The sequence below is a fragment of the Heterodontus francisci genome, chromosome 24 (assembly GCF_036365525.1).
Source record: "Heterodontus francisci isolate sHetFra1 chromosome 24, sHetFra1.hap1, whole genome shotgun sequence".
NCBI classification, from domain to species: domain Eukaryota; kingdom Metazoa; phylum Chordata; class Chondrichthyes; order Heterodontiformes; family Heterodontidae; genus Heterodontus; species Heterodontus francisci.
The window spans coordinates 40,125,693-40,145,392 of NC_090394.1; the positions used below are offsets into that span (position 1 = coordinate 40,125,693).

Below are 19,700 nucleotides of genomic sequence, written 5' to 3' on the forward strand. Positions count from 1 at the left end.
TGAGGTCAGAGACTTGCGGGGAGAGAGGGTAGTAGATAAGTCAAGTATGTATATACATTTAAGAAAATGTTGGATAAAGACTTGGGGGAAGATATAGTATAAGGATATAAAGGGGTGATGCTGAAGACAGTGAGAGCAACCCCTCCCACTGTAAAGAGTGATGATGTAACAGTCACATGAGGTTAGACTTGGGTAAAGAAGATGTAGCAACACAAAGGATGCTAGCTTAGGAGGCTTGATGAGAGTGTATGTGGTATTATGTAAATAATAAACAGTTCTTAGTTAACCTTATCCTGAGTCTGAGACTTTCTCCAGAACGCCCCAGCTACGCTACAAAATATAACAACAACACACAACAACATCCATAAGGAAAGGGCAAACAGGCTGGGTCTCTTTTCTTTCAAAATGAGGGGTGACTTAATAGAGGTCTTTAAAATTATGAAAGGCTTTGATTCAGTAGACTAGTGTTTCCACTTGTGGGGAAGAGCAAAACTAGAGGCCATCAATATAAGATAGTCACCAAAAATCAAATAGTGAATTCAGAAGAAATTTCTTTACTCAAAGAGTGGTCGGGCTGCAGAACTCGCTAGCACAGGGAGTAGTGAGGTGAATAGCATAGATGTATTTAAGGGGAGGCTAGACAAGCAAATGAGGGAGAAATGATTAGAGGGTTATCCTTTTTTTATTATTCTTTCATGGGCGTCACTGGCAAGGCCAGCATTTGTTGCCCATCCCTAATTACCTGTGACACCTGTGGCATGCTCGGCCATTTCAGAGGGCAGTTAAAAGTCAACCATATTTGCTGTGGATCTGGAGTCACATATAGGCCAGACCAGGTAAGGACAGCAGATTTCCTTCCCTGAAGGACATTTGTGAACCAGATGTTAGTTTCATGGCACCATTACTGTGACTAGCTTTCAATTCCAGATATTTATTAATTAATTGAATTTAAATTCCACCAGCTGCTGTGGTGGGATTTGAACCCATGTCCCTAGGGCATTACCCCAGGCCTCTGGATTACTAGTCCAGTAACATTACCACTACGCCACCATCTCCCCCATAATCCTGATAGATTTAGCTGAGGAAAGAAATGAGGAGGCTTCAGTGGAGCCTAAAACGCTGCATGGGCTGGTTGGGCAGAAGGGCCAGTTTCTGTGCTGAATATTCTATTTAAAACCACAAAATCATAGAATGGTTATAGCACAGAAGGAAATCATCGGTCCCGTCATGTCCATTCTAGCTCTCTGCAACAGCAACTCACCTACTCTCTTGCCTATTCCCCGTAGCTCTGCAAATTTTTTCTCTTCAGATAATTATCCAGTTCCCTTTTAAAAGCCACAATTGAATCTGCCTGTACCACAATCTCAGGCTGAGCATTCCAGATCCTAATCACTCACTGCATAAAAAACAATTTTCCTCATGTCGCTGTTGCTTTTTTTGCCAATCATTTTAAATTGGTATCCTCTGGTTCTCGATCCTTCCGCCAACGAGAACGGTTTCTCCCTATCTACAATAAAAGCAAAATACTGCGGATGCTGGAAATCTGAAATAAAAATAAGAAATGCTGGAACCACTCAGCAGGTCTGGCAGACCTGCTGAGTGGTTCCAGCATTTCTTGTTTTTATTTCTCCCTATCTACTCTGTCCAGATCCCTCATGATTTTGAACCCCTCTACCAAATCTCCTCTTAATCTCTTTTCTACAAGGAGAACAGCCCCACCTTCTCCAATCTATCCGTGTAACTGAAGTTCCTTGGTCCTGGAACCATTCTCATGAATCTTTTCTGCACCCTCTCTAATGCCTTAACAGACTTCCAAAAGTGCATGCCCAGAACTGAACACAATACTCCAGTTGAGGCCGAAACGGTGTTTTATACAGGTTTATCATAACTTCCTTGCTTTTGTACTCTACGCCTCTGTTTATAAAACCTAGGATCCCGTATGTTTTATTAACCACTTCCTCAACTTGCCCTGCTGCCTTCAATGATGTGTACACATATATCTCCATTTCCCGCTGCTCCTGCACCCCCTTTATTTATATTGCCTCTCCTCATTCTTCCTACCAAAATCACTTTACGCTTTTCTGCATTAAATTTCATCTGCCACTTGTCCGCCATTCCACCAGCTTGTCTATGTCCTTTTGAAGTTTATCACTATTCTCCTCACTGTTCACAACACTTCCAAGTTTTGTGTCATCTGCTAATTTTGAAATTGTGCTCTGTTTACCCAGGTCTAGGTCATTAATATATATTAAGTGGGGAACTCCACTATATACCTTCCTCCAATCTGAAAAACAACCATTCACCACTGCTCTCTGTTTCCTGTCTGCTACTGCCCCTTTTATTTCATGGGCTCTAACTTTGCCAACAAGCCTGTTATGCAGCACTTAATCAAATGCCTTTTGGAAATCTAGGTACACCATATCAACTGCATTACCTTTATGAACCTTTTCTGTTACCTCATCAAAAAACTCAAGCAAGTTAGTTAAACCCGATTTTCTCTTAACAAATCCATGCTAGCTTTCCTTAATTAATCCACATTTGTCCAAGTGGCTGTTAATTTTGTTCCGAATTATCATTACTAAAAGCTTTCCCACCACTGAGGTTAAACTGACTGGCCTGTAGTTACTGGGCTTGTCCTTATACCCTTTCTTGAACAAGGATGTAACATTTGCACCTCTCTAGTCCTCTGGCACCACCCCTGTATCGAAGGATGTTTGGAAGATTATGGTCAGTGACTCTACAATTTCCACCCCTACTTCCCTCAGTATCCTTGGATGCATCTGATCTGCTCCTGGTGACTTATCAACTTTAAGAACAGCGGGCCTATCTTATACCTCCTCAGAATCAATTTTGTACAATGGATTGTGGCTGACTTACATTCCGTCCACTCCCCTGGTTTAACCCTATGTCCTGTTTCATTGCTCTTTGGTTCAGGGTGTTATTTTAAAAAAACATAGAAAAGGAGAGTTCAAACTGAGGCTGGAAATCAGGGCAATCAATGTTGAAGGTGTTATAGGGTGTTATGTTGTAAAGCTGTGTGTAAATTCGTGTTAAGCTTCCTTTCCATGTGGACAAATATTTTGTCACTGTCTCTTTATTCCCCATCAGGAGCGTTTGTACTTTGTAATGGAATACGTTAATGGAGGTGATCTAATGTACCAGATTCAGCAGGTTGGCAGATTCAAGGAACCACACGCTGTGTAAGTATCTGCCTCAGTGCAGAATTCCCCTTCCCTCTTCACTTCAGGAAGACTCTTCCTTAGATACAGATCCCAAAATTTGTATAGTTTCATCAAACTGTCAGTATCCCATGGCAAAGTCACAGCCATGACGCAGGAGTAGCACTCTTGCCTCTGAGTCAGAATGTTGAAGGTTTAAGCAACACTACAGAGACTGGAGCACATAATCCATGTTGACATTCAGTGTACTCAATGCAGCACTATCAGAGGTGCTGTTGTTTAAGATGAGTCCTGCAACTGATGCCCCATCTGCCAGCTCAGATGGACATAAAAGATCCCTTGACACCATTTGAAGAGCAGGGGAGTTCTCCCCGGGCCAACATTTATCCCTCAACCAGCATCACTAAAACAGAGGATCTAGTCATTATCACATTGTCATGCTAGGCCCCCACCTGCCAAGAATGAGGCACATTAATTTTATCTTGAACTTTCATTTTAAACTGTTACTGGAGCAAGGAAATGACTTGTTAAACAGATCAGCCGTGGCTGGAAAAGACATTTTCATATTAACAGATGGAGCTTGTGTAGACAAAGGATCATTCCCTGACACTTTCAACTCACGATGGATGTTGATCACCGGACAGTGAGGGGGTGGGGAAGCGCATTCCAGGGCTTCCTGGGGTGATGCAATCCACAGGGGCCTGAACTGGTTGGACCAGGTGGTCACATGACGAACTGGCTGTTCCAGGGGTCTTTTGAACTAGCCCCAGAGAGTTTGAACTGAGAAAGACTGTTTGCTGGTGGACTGAGAAGATCTCTCCTGTCTGCTCCCATCTCTTCCTCACAAGCCTCTGAATCCACTGAAGACACGTGAACCCCAAGAGAGAAAAGTCTCCTACAGCGAACAAGGTTTAAGAAGTACTGGACCCCAACGCAAAACAAGATCGACCTACAATCAAGGACTCTACAGTGAGCTCAAAGAACCATAACACAAACTCTTCAGATATTGCCTCAAACTTTTCCACTTTATTTTTCTTCTGCTCTTTTCTGTCTCTATTTGCATGTGTGTTTTGCATATGCATGCTAGTGTGGGCACGTCGTGTATCCGTAGGCATCAATCGAATTAAAGATTAAGTTCAAGTTTAATAAATTGCAACTTTTCTTTTTTAAACCTAAGAAAACTTGTTTGTGCTGGTTTCTTATAATTGGAAAGCGGAAAACAAGGATTCACCAAGGGGGAGCTAAAAACACAGTGTGTTTAAAATTAAACCCTGTTACGCTAAGACCAGGTGAAGGCGAACAGGGACCTCTAGACATCTTCCTCACCGGGTTATAACAACATTATTTGCTGTGCACAAAATGGCTGCTGGGTTTCCTACATTACAGCAGTGACTATACCAAAAAGTACTTCATTGACTGTAAAGCACTTTGGGCCATCCTGAGTTTCTAAAAGAAGCTATAGAAATGCAGTTCTGTCTTTCTTTCTGTGTTAAATGTGCTGGACAGAAACAATCTAGCATTAATTGCAATGCAGCTACAGACTTACAGCACAATGTGAGCCACATGCTTTTCTAAATATTGTTCATTCACATGGCTTGTGTCTTGTTCCTAGCTCTTAAAGTTTTGCTCCTCTGCAGCTCTTTGTCCCCTCTCCCATCTGTCCATCTGCCAGTCTTCCAACTCCACTTCCCATCTGTGTCCTAGTAATCCAGAGGCCTAGACTGTTTCATGCTAGACCCCCACCTGCCAAGAATGAGGCATATTAATTTTGCCATATGGACATTAAATTTCAAACTGTTGCTGAAGTGAAGAAATGACTTGCTTAAAAAAATCACTAGGCCCTTGGCTGGAAAAACATTTTTGCATACCCCAACAGCCAGTGCTTGGAAGGCCAAAGGGGCTAGTCCCTGCTCGAATTTAACCCACAATGGACTTTGAGCACCAGGTATTGTGTGTAAGAAGAGACATTCCAGGATCGGCTAAGCCCAGAGAATCCACAAATAGATGTGGTCAGACCAGCTAGTCACATGACTAACCTGCTTGGCCACCTGAATTGTACAAACAGTTTGAACTCAGAGTGTCTGTTTGCTCCTGGACTGAAAAGACCTCTCCTGGCTGGCTCACCACAGCCTCTCCTGTCTGTTCCCATCTCTCTTGTGGAACTCCAAATCCAATGAAGACACATGAACCCCAAGAGAGAAAAGTGTCCTACAGCGAACAAAGTTTAAGAATACTGGGCCCCAACAAAAAGCAATATCTACCTACAATCAAGGACTCTACAATGAGCTCGAAGATCCGTAACGAAAACCCTCTTCAAAGATTGCCTCAAACTTTTCCACTTTATTTTTTCTGCTCTGTTCTATCGCTACCTGCATTTGTGTATCGCGTATGCATGCTAGTGTGGGTGCATTCTGTATCCGTATACATTAACCGAATTAGAGTTTAGGTTTAATAAATTTCAACCTTTCTTCTTTAAATCTAAGAAAACCTGTTTGTGCTGGTTTCTTTGCCTTATAATTGGAAAGCAGTGAACAAGGATTCACCAAGGGGGAGCTAAAAACACGGTGTGTTTAAAAATAAAACGCTGTTACGGGTAAGACCAGGTGAAGGCTGAGAGGGACCCCGAGACCCCTTTCTCACCTGGTCGTAACAGAAACCTGGGGGCTAGTTTGGAATTTTACCCACAGACAAACGAATGAAATTGGAATTGGGAAGCCAAATTGTTCCCAATCAAAAAAGAGCAAGATTTCAATATAGGTTTTCTTGTGATTGTATGTACTTGAATACTAACATTCTGCAACTGAAGCTAGTAGCTGTCTAAGCCAGGGTAAGTAACTTGGGATAAATTAAAAGCACTGTCTATGAAAGAGTTGAGGAAAATGGCTGAGCACTGTGAGATCACTGTACGTGGCAAGGCTAGGAAGTCTGAACTCCTAAGGCTAGTGGCCAACCATTTTTCCCTTGAATCTGAGGAAACAGAAGCAGTGTTAGAAGCAGACCCAGACAGGGCATTGCTAGCGAAGCTACAATTGGAACAGAGGAACTTGAATTAGAGGAGAAGGAAAGAGAGAGGCAGGAGAGGGAGAAAGAGAGAGCCTTCCAGAAGGAATGGGAAGAAAATGAAAGACAGGAGAGGGAGAGAGAAAGAATATTCCGGAAGGAATGTAAAGAGAGAGAGCTGAAGCGGCTTGAGTTAAATAGGGGGGGGTGGCGGCGACAGAGTAACCCCAGTGAAGGCATGGCCAATATGGAGGAGCATAATTGAGGGCCAGGAACAGAATTGTTAAAACGAGCTCAACTAATTCCAAAATTTAATGAGGAAGATGTAGAAGTATTTTTTGTGTCCTTTGGGAAACTGGCAAGGCAGCTAAAATGGCCAGCTAAGACCTGGCCTCATTTATTACAAAGCAAGCTAACTGGAAATGCCCATGATGTTTATTCCCTGTTGCCAGATGAGAGTTCATCAAATTATAAACTGACAAAAAATGCTATCCTCGGGGCATATGAATTAGTACCCGAAGCTTATTGCCAAAAGTTTAGAACCCTCAAGAAGCAAGTTGATCAAACTTATCTGGAGTTTGAAAGAAGTAAGCAGCTGGCTTTTGACCAGTGGCTGAAGGCTCATAAAGTACAGCTTGGCTATGAGAATCTCCGAGAAGTAATTCTGTTAGAGGAATTTAAACACTCTCCCACTCTCCACAAAGACCGATGTAAGGAGCAGCAGGTTCAGAGAGACCGGCAAATGGCCGCTCTGGCCAATGAGTTTGCTTTAATTTATAAGTTGGTCTCCCAGCGGAGAACCTTTCCTAGTCACCCACACAAATCTGAAAAGGACAAAGGGTGGGACGGTGATAGAAGCTCAAGCAGTCCTGGGAGAGAAAGGAAAGCAGGAGACACAGGGGGCCCTCCTCCAGCCAAAATGGAAGGTGCTGTGAGCAAGAGTGAGACCTGGAGACCTGTGTGCGTCCATCATAATAAAGCAGGGCAGTTAAAACTGACTGCTGGAAACTAAAGGGAAAACCTGCAGGGTTAATCGGGGCATATCTGCTATATGAAGAGGTGAACCTGATGGAAAGTACAGCAGAGCAAGCTGTAGCTTTAACTGCAGTAAGAGTGCAATGCAGAAAGTCTACTGCTGCAAGTGCAGGAAAAGTTAATAGGATTCCTGAAGGCTGTAAGGGTTTGGTGTTTGAAGGGAAAGTAACCCCATACCCCTCGAGTGGGGCACGCAAGCCCATAGTAATTCTCAGGGACACAGGGGCCACGAGATCCCTTTTACAGGGAAATGGCCTGACCTTTCCCCCAGAGAGTGCAATGAACACCAAAATGGTGGTGAATGGTATTGGAGGGCAGTGTATGCCTGTACCTGTACACCGGGTGCACCTAGAGTGCAACCTAGTTTCGGGACCGGTGACGGTCGGGATTGTCCCTAGTTTGCCTGTGGAAGGGGTTGACCTGTTTCTAGGTAATGATCTGGCGGGGGTGAAGATGGTAGCCCCCCCAGTATTGAAATAAAGACCACAGGAGGTCAGAGGGACAGGGCAGTGGCGGGAGACGGACCCATGCAGTTTCCCTGAATGTGTAGTGGATCAGGCCCTGATCAAACCAACTCCCCCAGAGGAGACTATATTGGCACTGCAGGCAGATGACCATAAGGTCTGCCTGTCCGATACATTCTTTGGAAAGTTAGGAGACCCAGGGAAGGAATTAAATGGATTTTCCCTAGCTGAGGCTCAGCGCGACTACCCAGTATTTCGAGAGTTAGCACTGACTGTCCAGTCTGAAAGTGCAGCAGAGGGAGTCCCTGATTGCTACAATTTAAAGAATGAGGTACTGATGAGGAAATGGAGTTCTCCTCACAGACCTGAAAGCAAAGAGTGGACAATAGTTCACCAATTAGTGGTGCTACAGAGGTACTGGAGAGAAATATTAAGAAGGGCCCACGAGACGACAGTGGCCGCACATGCCGGTACACGAAAGACCAAAGCCCGCCTAAGACTGCAGTTTGATTGGCCAAAGTTCCACAAAGATGTGGTGGAGTCCTGCAGGAGTTGCCACATGTACCAGGTTAAGCGTAAACCCCAACCTGCAGTGAAACCTGCACCCCTTAAGTCCTCTACCGGTGTTAGGAGGACCCTCCAGCAGAGGGCTGGTGAACTGTAAAAGACCCCCACAGAGAACAAAAGGGGACAGGCAGGCACAAGGCTGGCAAAAGGTTAGACAGGGAAGGGGAAAAAGTGACCAAGAGGGCAGGTTAAAGGAAGTCCGGGAGAAATCTCAGATGAAAACCCTTACTGTCTGGTCAGCCAATCCCGAAAAATGTGAAAAATTAGACCCCACATCCTCCTATGTAAATACATTCACTACAGGCACCCCACCAGAGTGGCTAACAGCATTTACAGGAACGTGCAGAGACAAAGAAAGACCTCAGGAGGCAGCAAAACCATGTGTGTGCTGCCTCACCTAGTTGAAGTGCTACAGGGGAGTGCAGTAGAGTCTGCACAAATACCTGCAGGCAGGAGTGTCCCAGAGGACAAAGGGGAGATTAGCAACAAATCCTCCCCACAGTCAGACAAAAAGAGAACCATGCATCCCCTGAAGTCAAAAGCCTTTGCATGACTTAGCAAAGCACTGAAAGAGAGTTCAGGATAGACCCACCCACTACTGACTCTCCTGGAAAAAAAAAATTCCAACTCAGGGCTAATTAAACCTAACCATCTCAAAGCAGCCATGGAAATGGGAAACTGAAGAAAAAGTTCCCCAAAAAAACCACATGTTTATTGGGATGCCAAAAAATGGGCAATTAAAGCAGCACTGCCACTTAGAAAAGACAGGCTGTGATAAAGTATTGGGATTTATGAATGAATGTGAATGAATGAGAGAAATGCATGTTTTTTTTACTGTATCTTATATTTTCTCTCGACCCTTTTAATGAAATGCGCTTTTCTCAAATCGCTTTTCATTCCACTGGGTGTGGAGGTGTCATGCTAGCCCCCAACCTGCCAAGAATGAGGCATATTAATTTCGCCACACGGACATTAAATTTCAAACTGTTGCTGAAGTGAAGAAAGGACTTGATTAAAAAATCACCAGGCCCTTGGCTGGAAAAACATTTTTGCATACCAACAGCCAGTGCTTGGAAGGACAGAGGGGCTATTCCCTGTTCCAATTTAATCCACAATGGACTTTGAGCACCAGGTATTGTGTGTAAGAACAGACATTCCAGGATCAGCGAAGACCAGAGAATCCACAACCGACGTGGTCAGACCCGCTAGTCACATGACCTACCTGCTTGACAACCTGAGTTTTCTGAATTGTACAAACAGTTTGAACTCAGAGTGTCTGTTTGCTCCTGGACTGAAAAGACCTCTCCTGGCTGGCTCGCCACAGCCTCTCCTGTCTGCTCCCATCTCTTTCTCACGGAACTCTAAATCCACTGAAGACACATGAACCCCAAGAGAGAAAAGTGTCCTACAGCGAACAAGGTTTAAGAAGAATACTGGGCCCCAATGAAAAGCAAGATCTACCTACAATCAAGGTCTCTACAGTGAGTTCAAAGATCCGTAACAAAAACCCTCTTCAGAGATTGCCTCAAACTTTTCCACTTTATTTTTTCTGCTCTGTTCTGTCTCTATCTGCATGTGTGTATCGTGTATGCATGCTAGCATGGAGGCGTCGTGTATCCGTTGGCGTTAATCAAATTAGAGTTTCAGTTTAATAAAATTTAACCTTCTTTAAATCTAAGAAAACCTGTTTGTGCTGGTTTCTTTGCCTTATAATTAGAAAGCAGCACCAAGGGGGAGCTAAAAACACAGTGTGTTTAAAAATAAAACCCTATTATGGTAAGATCAGGTGAAGGCTGAGAGGGAACCCTAGACCCCTTTCTCACCTGGTCGTAACAACTGATAATCCAAAGAATGTGTATTCAGAGTCCATCATGGCAATTTGAGAAGGAAGGAAGACAGACTTGCATTTCTGTAGCGCCTTTCTTGATTGCAGGACAACCCAAAGCACTTTGCAGCCAATTAAATACTTGAACTATAGTCACTGTTCTAACATTGGGGAATGCAGCAACCACTTTGTGCACAGCAAGATCTCACAAACAGCAATGAGATTATGGTCAGATAATCTGTTTTGTAGTCATGTTGGTTGAGAAATAAATGCTAGCCAGAACATCAGGGAGAACTTGCCTGCTCTTCTTCAAAATATGGGGTCTTTTACATCCACCTGAAAAAGCACACAGGGCTTTGATTTAACGTCCCATTTAAAACACAGCATCTCCAATAGTCTAGTGTCAGCCTAGATTTTGTACTGAAATCTCTGGAGTGGTGCTTGAACCCATGATCATCTGACTTTTAGGCAGGAATGGTACTCACTGAGCCACACCTGACACAAAATTGAATTTGAATTCAGTTTACAAAAGAATCTGGAAATAAAAGGGTATCAGTAAAGTGATCATGAAGCTTTTGGATTGTCATAAAAACCCAACTACTCGCTAATGTCCTTTTGGGAGGGAAACCTGCCGTCCTTACCCAGTCTGGCCCATATGTGACTCCAGTCCCACAGCAATGTGGTAGATTCTTAGTCACCCTCTGAAGTGGCCTAACGAAACACTGTTATATCCTCAGGGCAACTAGGAATGGACAATAAATGCCATCCTTGCCAGAGACGGTCCACATTGTGAAATTATATTTTTTTAAAGTTAGAGCACATTAAAAACTAATCTATGGCTTTCCTGGGGCCACAGTAGCCTGGGAGTGTCCACTCTAGGAGTGTCTACCTTGCACTATTGCTTATACTATTCTGTCATTTCTAGGTTCTATGCAGCTGAGATTGCTGTTGGTCTATTCTTCCTCCACAGTCACGGCATCGTTTATAGGTGAGTGTGACAGCAGCTCGCTCCAGAGAGACAGTATGACAGATTGTGCCATTACTGACTATGCGGCAAATCAGTAGTTAAGCCAAGGAAGTGTGCTAGTCATCACTAATAATGGTCTATTCAACAAGTAATCCACAGGGGCCAGGGGCTGCAGTTGTGTGGTTGGATACAAGCAGGTGTCAGTGACCGTGAATCCTAATGGCATTTAATAGTCACATAGTCAAGATGGATGAAGCAAATAGCTCCTCCCAATCCCTCCCCCCACATATTTGGGACTGTTTAGAAGAGACTTATTTATGTCTGACCTCCTTAGCTCTTAGAAAAAGCCTCATCAAAAGCTGGTGAATGCAAAGTATCCCTCCCATCAGTCACTGAACAGTTACATCATAATGTGGTTGAGAGGCATGTGGATCACACTGACAGAACTTTCACATCAAGCTGGCAGCATATCCTTTAACTTCTTTCTGTACATCTGTGACCAGCTGTCAACCCAATCTCTCTCTCAGCTTCAGGCTCCAGCTGAACAAAGTCGGTGTGGTTTGGTCTATTATGGACCTGAATCTGACTAGGATGGGGATCACCTTGTACAAAAGTGAGGTATCCAGTGATCTAAATCAGGGTCTGTGTGCTCCCCTGGACTAGTTTGGATCTGCCAAAATGGAGTTCAAAGAGGAATATTTTCCCTAGCTGGCATGTTTGTCTTGAATAAAAGCAAAATACGGCAGATGCTGGAAATCTGAAATAAAAACAAGAAATGCTGGAAATACTCAGCAGGTCTGGCAGCATCTGTGGAGAGAGAAGCAGAGTTAATGTTTCAGGTCAGTGACCCTTCATCAGAACTGGCAAAGGCTAGAAACGTAATAGGTTTGAAGCAAATAAAGCAGGGGTGGGGCAAAACATAACCAAAGAGAAGGTGTTCATAGGACAAGATCACAGAGAATAACTGACCAGAAGGCCATGGAACAAAGACAAATGGTATGTTAATGGTGTGGTGAAAGACAAAGCGTTAATGCAGAAAGGGTGTTAATTGACAGAAAAATGCCCAAAGCACAAACATGAAAAAAACAGTGGGTAGGCACATGGCAAAAAAAAAATGATGAAATAAAATAAAATAAACAAATAAAAAAGAAAAAGGAAAAAATAACTAAAAATAAAATGGGGGGCTTATCAGCAGAGATTTCCTCAAATCCAGCATCTTTTCCAGTGTGTCACCATTTACAGGGGATCTGTGGCATGTGTGAGAAGGACAAGCTCTTTAGCCAATCAGATTGAAGAATCCTCACTGAAACATCAGCTGGAATTTTATATTGGGCAGGAGGCTCTGCCCACCGGCCGAAAGGTCAGGGGCAAGCCTGCCTCTGCCTGGCCTGGAAGCCAAAACAGGGATTTTACCTGGCCCATGCCCTTAATTAGACTTGGGCGGGACTTCCACCTTCTTGAGGCAGGAAATCCCGCCTCCAAGAGCTGTTGGCCAATCAGCGGGCTGGCAGCTCTCAGTCCCAGCAGCGTCAGCGAGAGCAGTGGCCACTGCTGGGACTGCACCCAGCAAAGACCAGCAACAATGGAGGAACCCTTGGAAGGCAGGTTAAGTTTTGAGGCCTCGCTGGGGACAATCGACCAGGCCACAGCGAGGCAAGTGGGGTCGGTTGGGGGGTGGAATCTTTCTTTCAAGGGGGCAGGTGGTGCTTCAGCGGCAGCCCTCCGTGGTGCACAAGGTGCCCAGTCAGGAGGGTCCCCCCAGTCCGCAAGGAGGCCTGGAGGTCTTCTGGGGGCCTGAGGCGCCCGCCCACTGCCAGTAAAATACCAATGGCAGTGGGAGGAGGCCCTTAAGTACCAGTTAATTGGCCACTTAAGGGCCTTGATTAGCCTGGGGCGGGCGGGTGGGACGTTTGTCATCATTGCCGCCAAATTGCAAATGGGGGTGGGAAGGTATCGGGAACGGCATCCCTTGCCTCCCACTCAATTTTACGGCCACCACCCACCCCGCGCCCCCACAACACCACCAGCCCGTTCCTGTGGGGGCGTAAAATTCCGGCCATTGAAACAGAAAATTTACAGCACAGGAGGCTATTCAGCCCATTGTGTCTTAATGCCAGCCAATAAAGAGTGATCCAGCCTAATCCCACTTTCCAGCTCTTCTTCCATAACCCTGTAGGTTACAGCACTTCCAGTGCATACCCAAGTATTTTTTGAATGCAGTGAGGGTTTCTGCCACTACCACCCTTTAGGTAAGTGAATTCCAGACCCCCACAACCCTCCAGGTGAAAAAAACATTTTCCTCAACTCCCCTCTAATCTTTCTACCAATTACTTCAAATCTATGTCCCCCTGGTTATTGACCTCTCTCCTAAGGGGAATTTTTTCTTCCTATTCACCCTATCTAGGCGTTTATAGCCCTCAATTAAATCTCCTCTCAGTATTCTCTGTTCCAAACAAAACAACCCAAGTCTATCCAATATTTTCTCAGTTAAAACTCTCCATTGCTGACAACATTCTTGTAAATCTTCTCTGTGCCCTCTGTTGTGTGATCACATTCCTTCCTGTAACTGTTCACAGTACTCTAGCTGTGGCCTCACAGTTTTACCCAGTTCTTGCATAACCTCCTTGCTGTTATATTCTATGCCTCGACTAATAAAGGAAAGTATTCCATATGCTTTCATAACCATCTTATGTATCTGTCCTGCTACTTCCAGGGACCTGTATATGTGCACTCCAAAGTCCCTCTGTTCCTCTATGCTTCTTAGTATTCTACCATTTATCATGTATTCCCTTGCCCTTTTTGCACTTCTCAAATGCATTACTTCATACTACTCTGGATTGAATTCCATTTGCCGCTTTTCTGTCCACCTGACCAGTCTATTGATATTTCCTGCAGTCTACAACTTTCTTCTTCGTTATCAACCACATGACCAATTTCTGTATCATCTGAAAACTTCTTAATCATGCTCCCTACATAAAAGTCTAAATTATTAATATATACCACAAACAGCAAAGGACCAGTACCGAGCCAAGTGGAACCCCACTGGAAACAGCTTCCAGTCACAAAAACACTCATAGATCATTACCCTTTGCTTCCTGCCACTGAGCCAATTTTGGATCCAACTTACCCTTGGATCCCATGGGCTCTTACTTTTCTTACCAGTCTGCCATGTGGGACCTTGTCAAAAGCCTTGCTACAATTCATGTAGACTACATCAAATATAACACCCTCATCAACCCTCCTTGTTATCTCTGCAAAAAATTCAATCAAGTTAATCAGACAAGACCTTCCTTTAACAAATCCATGCTGACTCTCCTTGATTAATCTGTGTTTTTCTAAATGATGATTTATACTGTTACTCAGAATTTTTTCCAATAATTTGCCCACCACTGAGGTTAGGCTGACAGGGCTGTAATTACCTGGTCTACCCTTCCTTTTAAACAATGTTACAATGTTAGCTGTCCTTCAGCATCATCCCTGTAGTCAGAGAGGATTGGAAAATGATGGTTAGAGCCTCCACTGTTTACTCCCTTGCTTCCCTTAGCAGCCTAACAACTTATCCACTTTCAAAGATGTTAAACCCCTTAATATTTCCTCTTTCACTAAGTTTATACCATCCAATATTTCACACTCCTCCTCCTTAACTACAGTGTCTGCATTGTTCCTCTCATTTGTCAAAACAAATGAAAGATATTCATTAAAAACCATGTCCACGACTTCCGTCTCCAGACACAAATTAACTTTTTGTTTTCTAATCGGCCCTATCGTTCCTTGGTTATCCTCTTGCGCTTTATATATTTATAAAACAGCTTTGGGTTTTCCTTGATCTTCCTTGCCAATATTTTTTCATGTTCTTTTTTTGATTTCCTAATTTGCTTTTTAATTTCACTCCTGCACTTTCTATACTCCCCTCTGTTTCCTGTAGTATTGAGCTCTAGGTATCTGACAAGTTTTCTTTTTTTGCCCTATCCTACTCTGAATGCTCTTTGACATCCAGTGGGGTCTACATTTGGGAGTTCCATAATTTTGTTTTCTGGGAACACAATTTTTCTGATCCCTCTCTATCTCCTCCTTGAATGCGTCACACTGCTCTGATACTGATTTACCTTCAAGTAGTTTTCCAGTCCATTTTTGCCAATCACATCTCAGCTTAGTAAAATTGACCTTTCCTCAATTTAAAACTTTTACTCTTGGTCTATCTTTGCCGTTTTTTCTAACTACTCTAAATCTAACTGAATTATGATCACTACCACTAAAACGCTCTCCCACTGATACCCCTTCCACCTGCCCTGGTTCATTCCCTAAAGCTAAGTCCAGAACTGCCCTTGTCTTGTTGGGCTTGCTATGTACTGGCTAAAAAATAAAAGTTTTCCTGAATGCATTGTAAGAACTCTGCACCCTTTATACCGTTTACATTGATTTTATCCCCGTTAATATTTGGGTAGTTGAAATCCTTCTACTATTCTCTTGTTACTGCTCTCTTGTTTCTGCACTTCTCTGCAATGTGCCTACATATTTGCTCTTCCGTCACCCTCTGACATTTTGAGATCAATAGTATACTTCCAACAGTGTGATTGCCCCTGTTTTGTTCATCAGTTCAAACCATATGGGCTCATTTGATGATCTTTCTAGCATCTCATCCCTCCGCACAGCTGTGATTGTTGCTTTAACCAACATTGCAACCACCCCTCCCCCCCCCTTTCCTGTTTATCACCCTTTCTATCCCAGCTGAAAACCCTGTAACCAGGAATGTTGAGCTGTCAATTCTGCTGTTATTTAAGCCATATTTCAGAAATAGCTACGATATACTTCCAAGTGTATACCTCTGCCCTCAGCTCATCTGCCTTATTCACAAAACACTTTGCATTGAAGTATATACGACTAATCACTGACCAACTCCTTTGTTGTCTATTTTCTACTTTGTTTTCTCTGCCTTCCACACTTGCTTACTAATTTCCTGCCTTCCATTTCCAGTTTTGCTTCTCTCCCTTCTTTTTGAATCTATGCTCAATTTCCCATCCCCCGGCCAAGCTAATTTAAACCCTCCCCAACAGCACTAACAAACCTCCTACCCCTGTACTCACTAGCTCATGGCACTGGGAGTGATCCCGAGATTACTACCTTTGAGGTCCTATATTTTAATTTCTTTCCACGCTGTCTAAAATCTTCCTGCAGAACCTCATCCTTCTTTCTACCTATATCACTGGTACTGATATAGACCATGACCTCTAGCTATTCACCCTCCCTTCTCGGAATGCTCTATAACTACTCTCTTTGGCCTCCTTATCTCGAGAGACAATGGGTAAGCGCATGGAGGTGGTCAGTGGTGTGTGGAGCAGCGCCTGGAGTGGCTATAAAGGCCAATTCTAGAGTGACAGGCTCTTCCACAGGTGCTGCAGAAAAATTTGTTTGTCGGGGCTGTTACACAGTTGGCTCTCCCCTTGCGCCTCTGTCTTTTTTCCTGCCAACTGCTAAGTCTCTTCGACTCACCACACTTTAGCCCCGCCTTTATGGCTGCCCGCCAGCTCTGGCGAACGCTGGCAACTGACTCCCACGACTTGTGATCAATGTCACAGGACTTCATGTCGCGTTTGCAGACGTCTTTAAAGCGGAGACATGGACGGCCGGTGGGTCTGATACCAGTGGCGAGCTCGCTGTACAATGTGTCCTTGGGGATCCTGCCATCTTCCATGCGGCTCACATGGCCAAGCCATCTCCAGCGCCGCTGACTCAGTCGTGTGTATAAGCTGGGGATGTTGGCCGCCTCGAGGACTTCTGTGTTGGAGATACGGTCCTGCCACTTGATGCCAAGTATTCTCCGGAGGCAGCGAAGATGGAATGAATTGAGACGTCGCTCCTGGCTGACATACGTTGTCCAGGCCTCGCTGCCATAGAGCAAGGTACTGAGGACACAGGCTTTTTACACTCGGACTTTTGTGTTCCATGTCAGTGTGCCATTTTCCCACACTCTCTTGGCCAGTCTGGACATAGCAGTGGAAGCTTTTCCCATGCGCTTGTTGATTTCTGCATCTAGAGACAGGTTACTGGTGATAGTTGAGCCTAGGTAGGTGAACTCTTGAACCACTTCCAGAGCGTGGTCGCCAATATTGATAGATGGAGCATTTCTGACATCCTGCCCCATGATGTTCGTTTTCTTGAGGCTGATGGTTAGGCCAAATTCATTGCAGGCAGCTGCAAACCTGTCGATGAGACTCTGCAGGCACTCTTCAGCGTGAGATGTTAAAGCAGCATCGTCAGCAAAGAGGAGTTCCCTGATGAGGACTTTCCGTACTTTGGACTTCGCTCTTAGACGGGCAAGGTTGAACAACCTGCCCCCTGATCTTGTGTGGAGGAAAATTCCTTCTTCAGAGGACTTGAACGCATGTGAAAGCAGCAGGGAGAAGAAAATCCCAAAAAGTGTGGGTGCGAGAACACAGCCCTGTTTCACGCCACTCAGGATAGGAAAGGGCTCTGATGAGGAGCCACCATGTTGAATTGTGCCTTTCATATTGTCATGGTGGACATCCAATCTTTTCTAGTAGTCTGAAGAGACCACGTCTGCTGACGAGGTCAAAGGCTTTGGTGAGATCAATGAAAGCAATGTAGAGATAACTACTCAGTAGTATTCTTAACCCTGGCACCAGGGAGGCAACATACCATCCTGGAGTCACATCTGTGACCAGAGAGATCCTTATCTGTTCCCCTGACTATTGAGCCTCCTATCAGTATTGCCTATTGCTTTTCTGACCGTCCTCCTCCACACCCCACCCCTCCCCTGCATAGCTGAGCTATCCATGGTGCTGTGGCCTTGGCTCTGGCTGTATTTCCCAGAGGAACCATCCTCACCAGTATTCAAAACTGAATATCGGTTAGAGAACAAGATGCACTCAGGGTCTCCTGCACTACCTGCCTGGTGGTCCTCATCTGTCTGACGGTCACCCATTCCCTTGCTAACTTCACACTCTTAAGCTCTGGGTGACCACCTCCAGAAACGTACTATCCACATAGCTCTCAGTCTCATGGATGTACCATAGCTGATTACACTTCTTGCCCATGCTGTTGTCCTGGAGTTCCCACATTGCACAGGATGTGCAATTGATGGGACCAAAGTGCCCTGCCATGCCTCTGTTTATTAGACCAGCTAAACTTACCAGAAATAAGCTTAAGACTTTTCCTTGAACTGGACAAAAAAAAACTCAACCATCTCGCGCTCCCTTACCTCCGGGATATCCGATTGAAGACTGCTTTTGTTAAAGGAATTATTTACTATTGACTCACCTTCGGAGCTTCTCTTCCATACTTGCAGCAGAATCCAACCCAGGAAGTATAAAGCAGGAAATATAAATTAGATTTAAATCATATACAGTAAACAAAATAAAGATTGTGAAATATAGATGGTATTATCAGAAAGAAATAAAAGAAACAGACAAAATAAAAAATATATACTTTTTTAAAAATCTCCAACACTAATTTTCTTCTGAGGGAATGAGACTCCACATTTTCATAACTAAATGTTTCAAGGCTGGAAAGGTTGTTCTTCAGTAATTATCACCTATCACACCATTTAAAATTTTACTTACTCCTGAATGCACCAGCCACAACTTTTTCAGCATTTTTGATGCCAAACTAATGGGCAAGTACAGCAGATTCTCAGGGCGTTGCGGTCATTTCAATACCGAGTCTATAGGCAAGGACTGCAACAGCACACCTTGTGGAAGAATGGGGTATCTCTGACAACAACTTCTGGATATCTGTGTTTCGCTTTGCAAGTGCATACTCAGACACTGCTGTCAGATTTCCTCCATTATAATGGTGCGTGCTGATAGTTTCACCATTATTCTCATTGCAAATTCCCAGGTATGACATTATATTAACAATCTGATGTCAGCATGCGCTTCCTTTCTGCTCAACCTGACTTCCTGTTATCATTTTTTATGTCAATTTATTCTATTATAAATTCCTCTTTCCACATATATTATGTATCTTGGCGATGTAAATTTCATGCTGTGAAATTATGGCTGTTTTTTGTCTTTGAGGCATTTTCCTTGTTTTTAAATTTTGATTTGTATGAGTATATATTACCTTTATATTTCTATCTCTTCTAGCTTTCAGCCTTTCCTTGACCATTCCTCGCAATCTAGGGATCCCTGTTGTTTCAGGCCAGTAGGTCAGGCCCACTCTGCCTCTTCTCCACTGTTACATGTAACTAGTGACTCTGAACATTCTTTCACCACCATTCCACACCTCCCTCCCCTCACCACCCCCCCCCCCCCACTCCTGCCTCCTTCCAGCCTACACTCTCTGAGTTGGGCTCCTGCTAGCTGTCCTGCTCGACTCCAGATCCTTGTTGCTCCCTGTGGTCACCCAGCTACTCACCCATCTGCTTGTTTTCTGCTGCATCAACTCCCTGCTAAACTGATGTACAAAATATCCACATGCAGCTCAGTCCAGTCTTGACCGCTGTTGGTCTGTTCTCAGCCCCCACTAGTCCTCACCCAACCACTGCTCTCAGTCGCCACTAGAAAGCCCACTCTTGGCTACCAGTGCTTCTTCTTCCTGTAGATCAGGCAATCCCTTCTAAAGAAGGGATCGTACCTATCTTTGAGTTATCAGTCTCCGTCAAGGCTGACTGAGTTGCTGGTTTCCAGGTATTTATGCCCTTT

At 44.2% G+C, this 19,700-nt stretch overlaps 1 protein-coding gene across 2 annotated transcripts in view; it reads left to right on the forward strand.

Moving 5' to 3' along the window:
* Window positions 1-19,700, forward strand: part of LOC137383326 (protein kinase C beta type) — a 296,759-nt gene that overhangs the window by 243,152 nt on the left and 33,907 nt on the right. For both annotated transcript variants that reach the window (XM_068056010.1, XM_068056009.1), the window contains exons 11-12: window positions 3,109-3,200; window positions 10,996-11,058. In XM_068056010.1, the coding sequence (XP_067912111.1) occupies window positions 3,109-3,200; window positions 10,996-11,058 (155 nt within the window). The remainder of the gene's footprint in view (window positions 1-3,108; window positions 3,201-10,995; window positions 11,059-19,700) is intronic.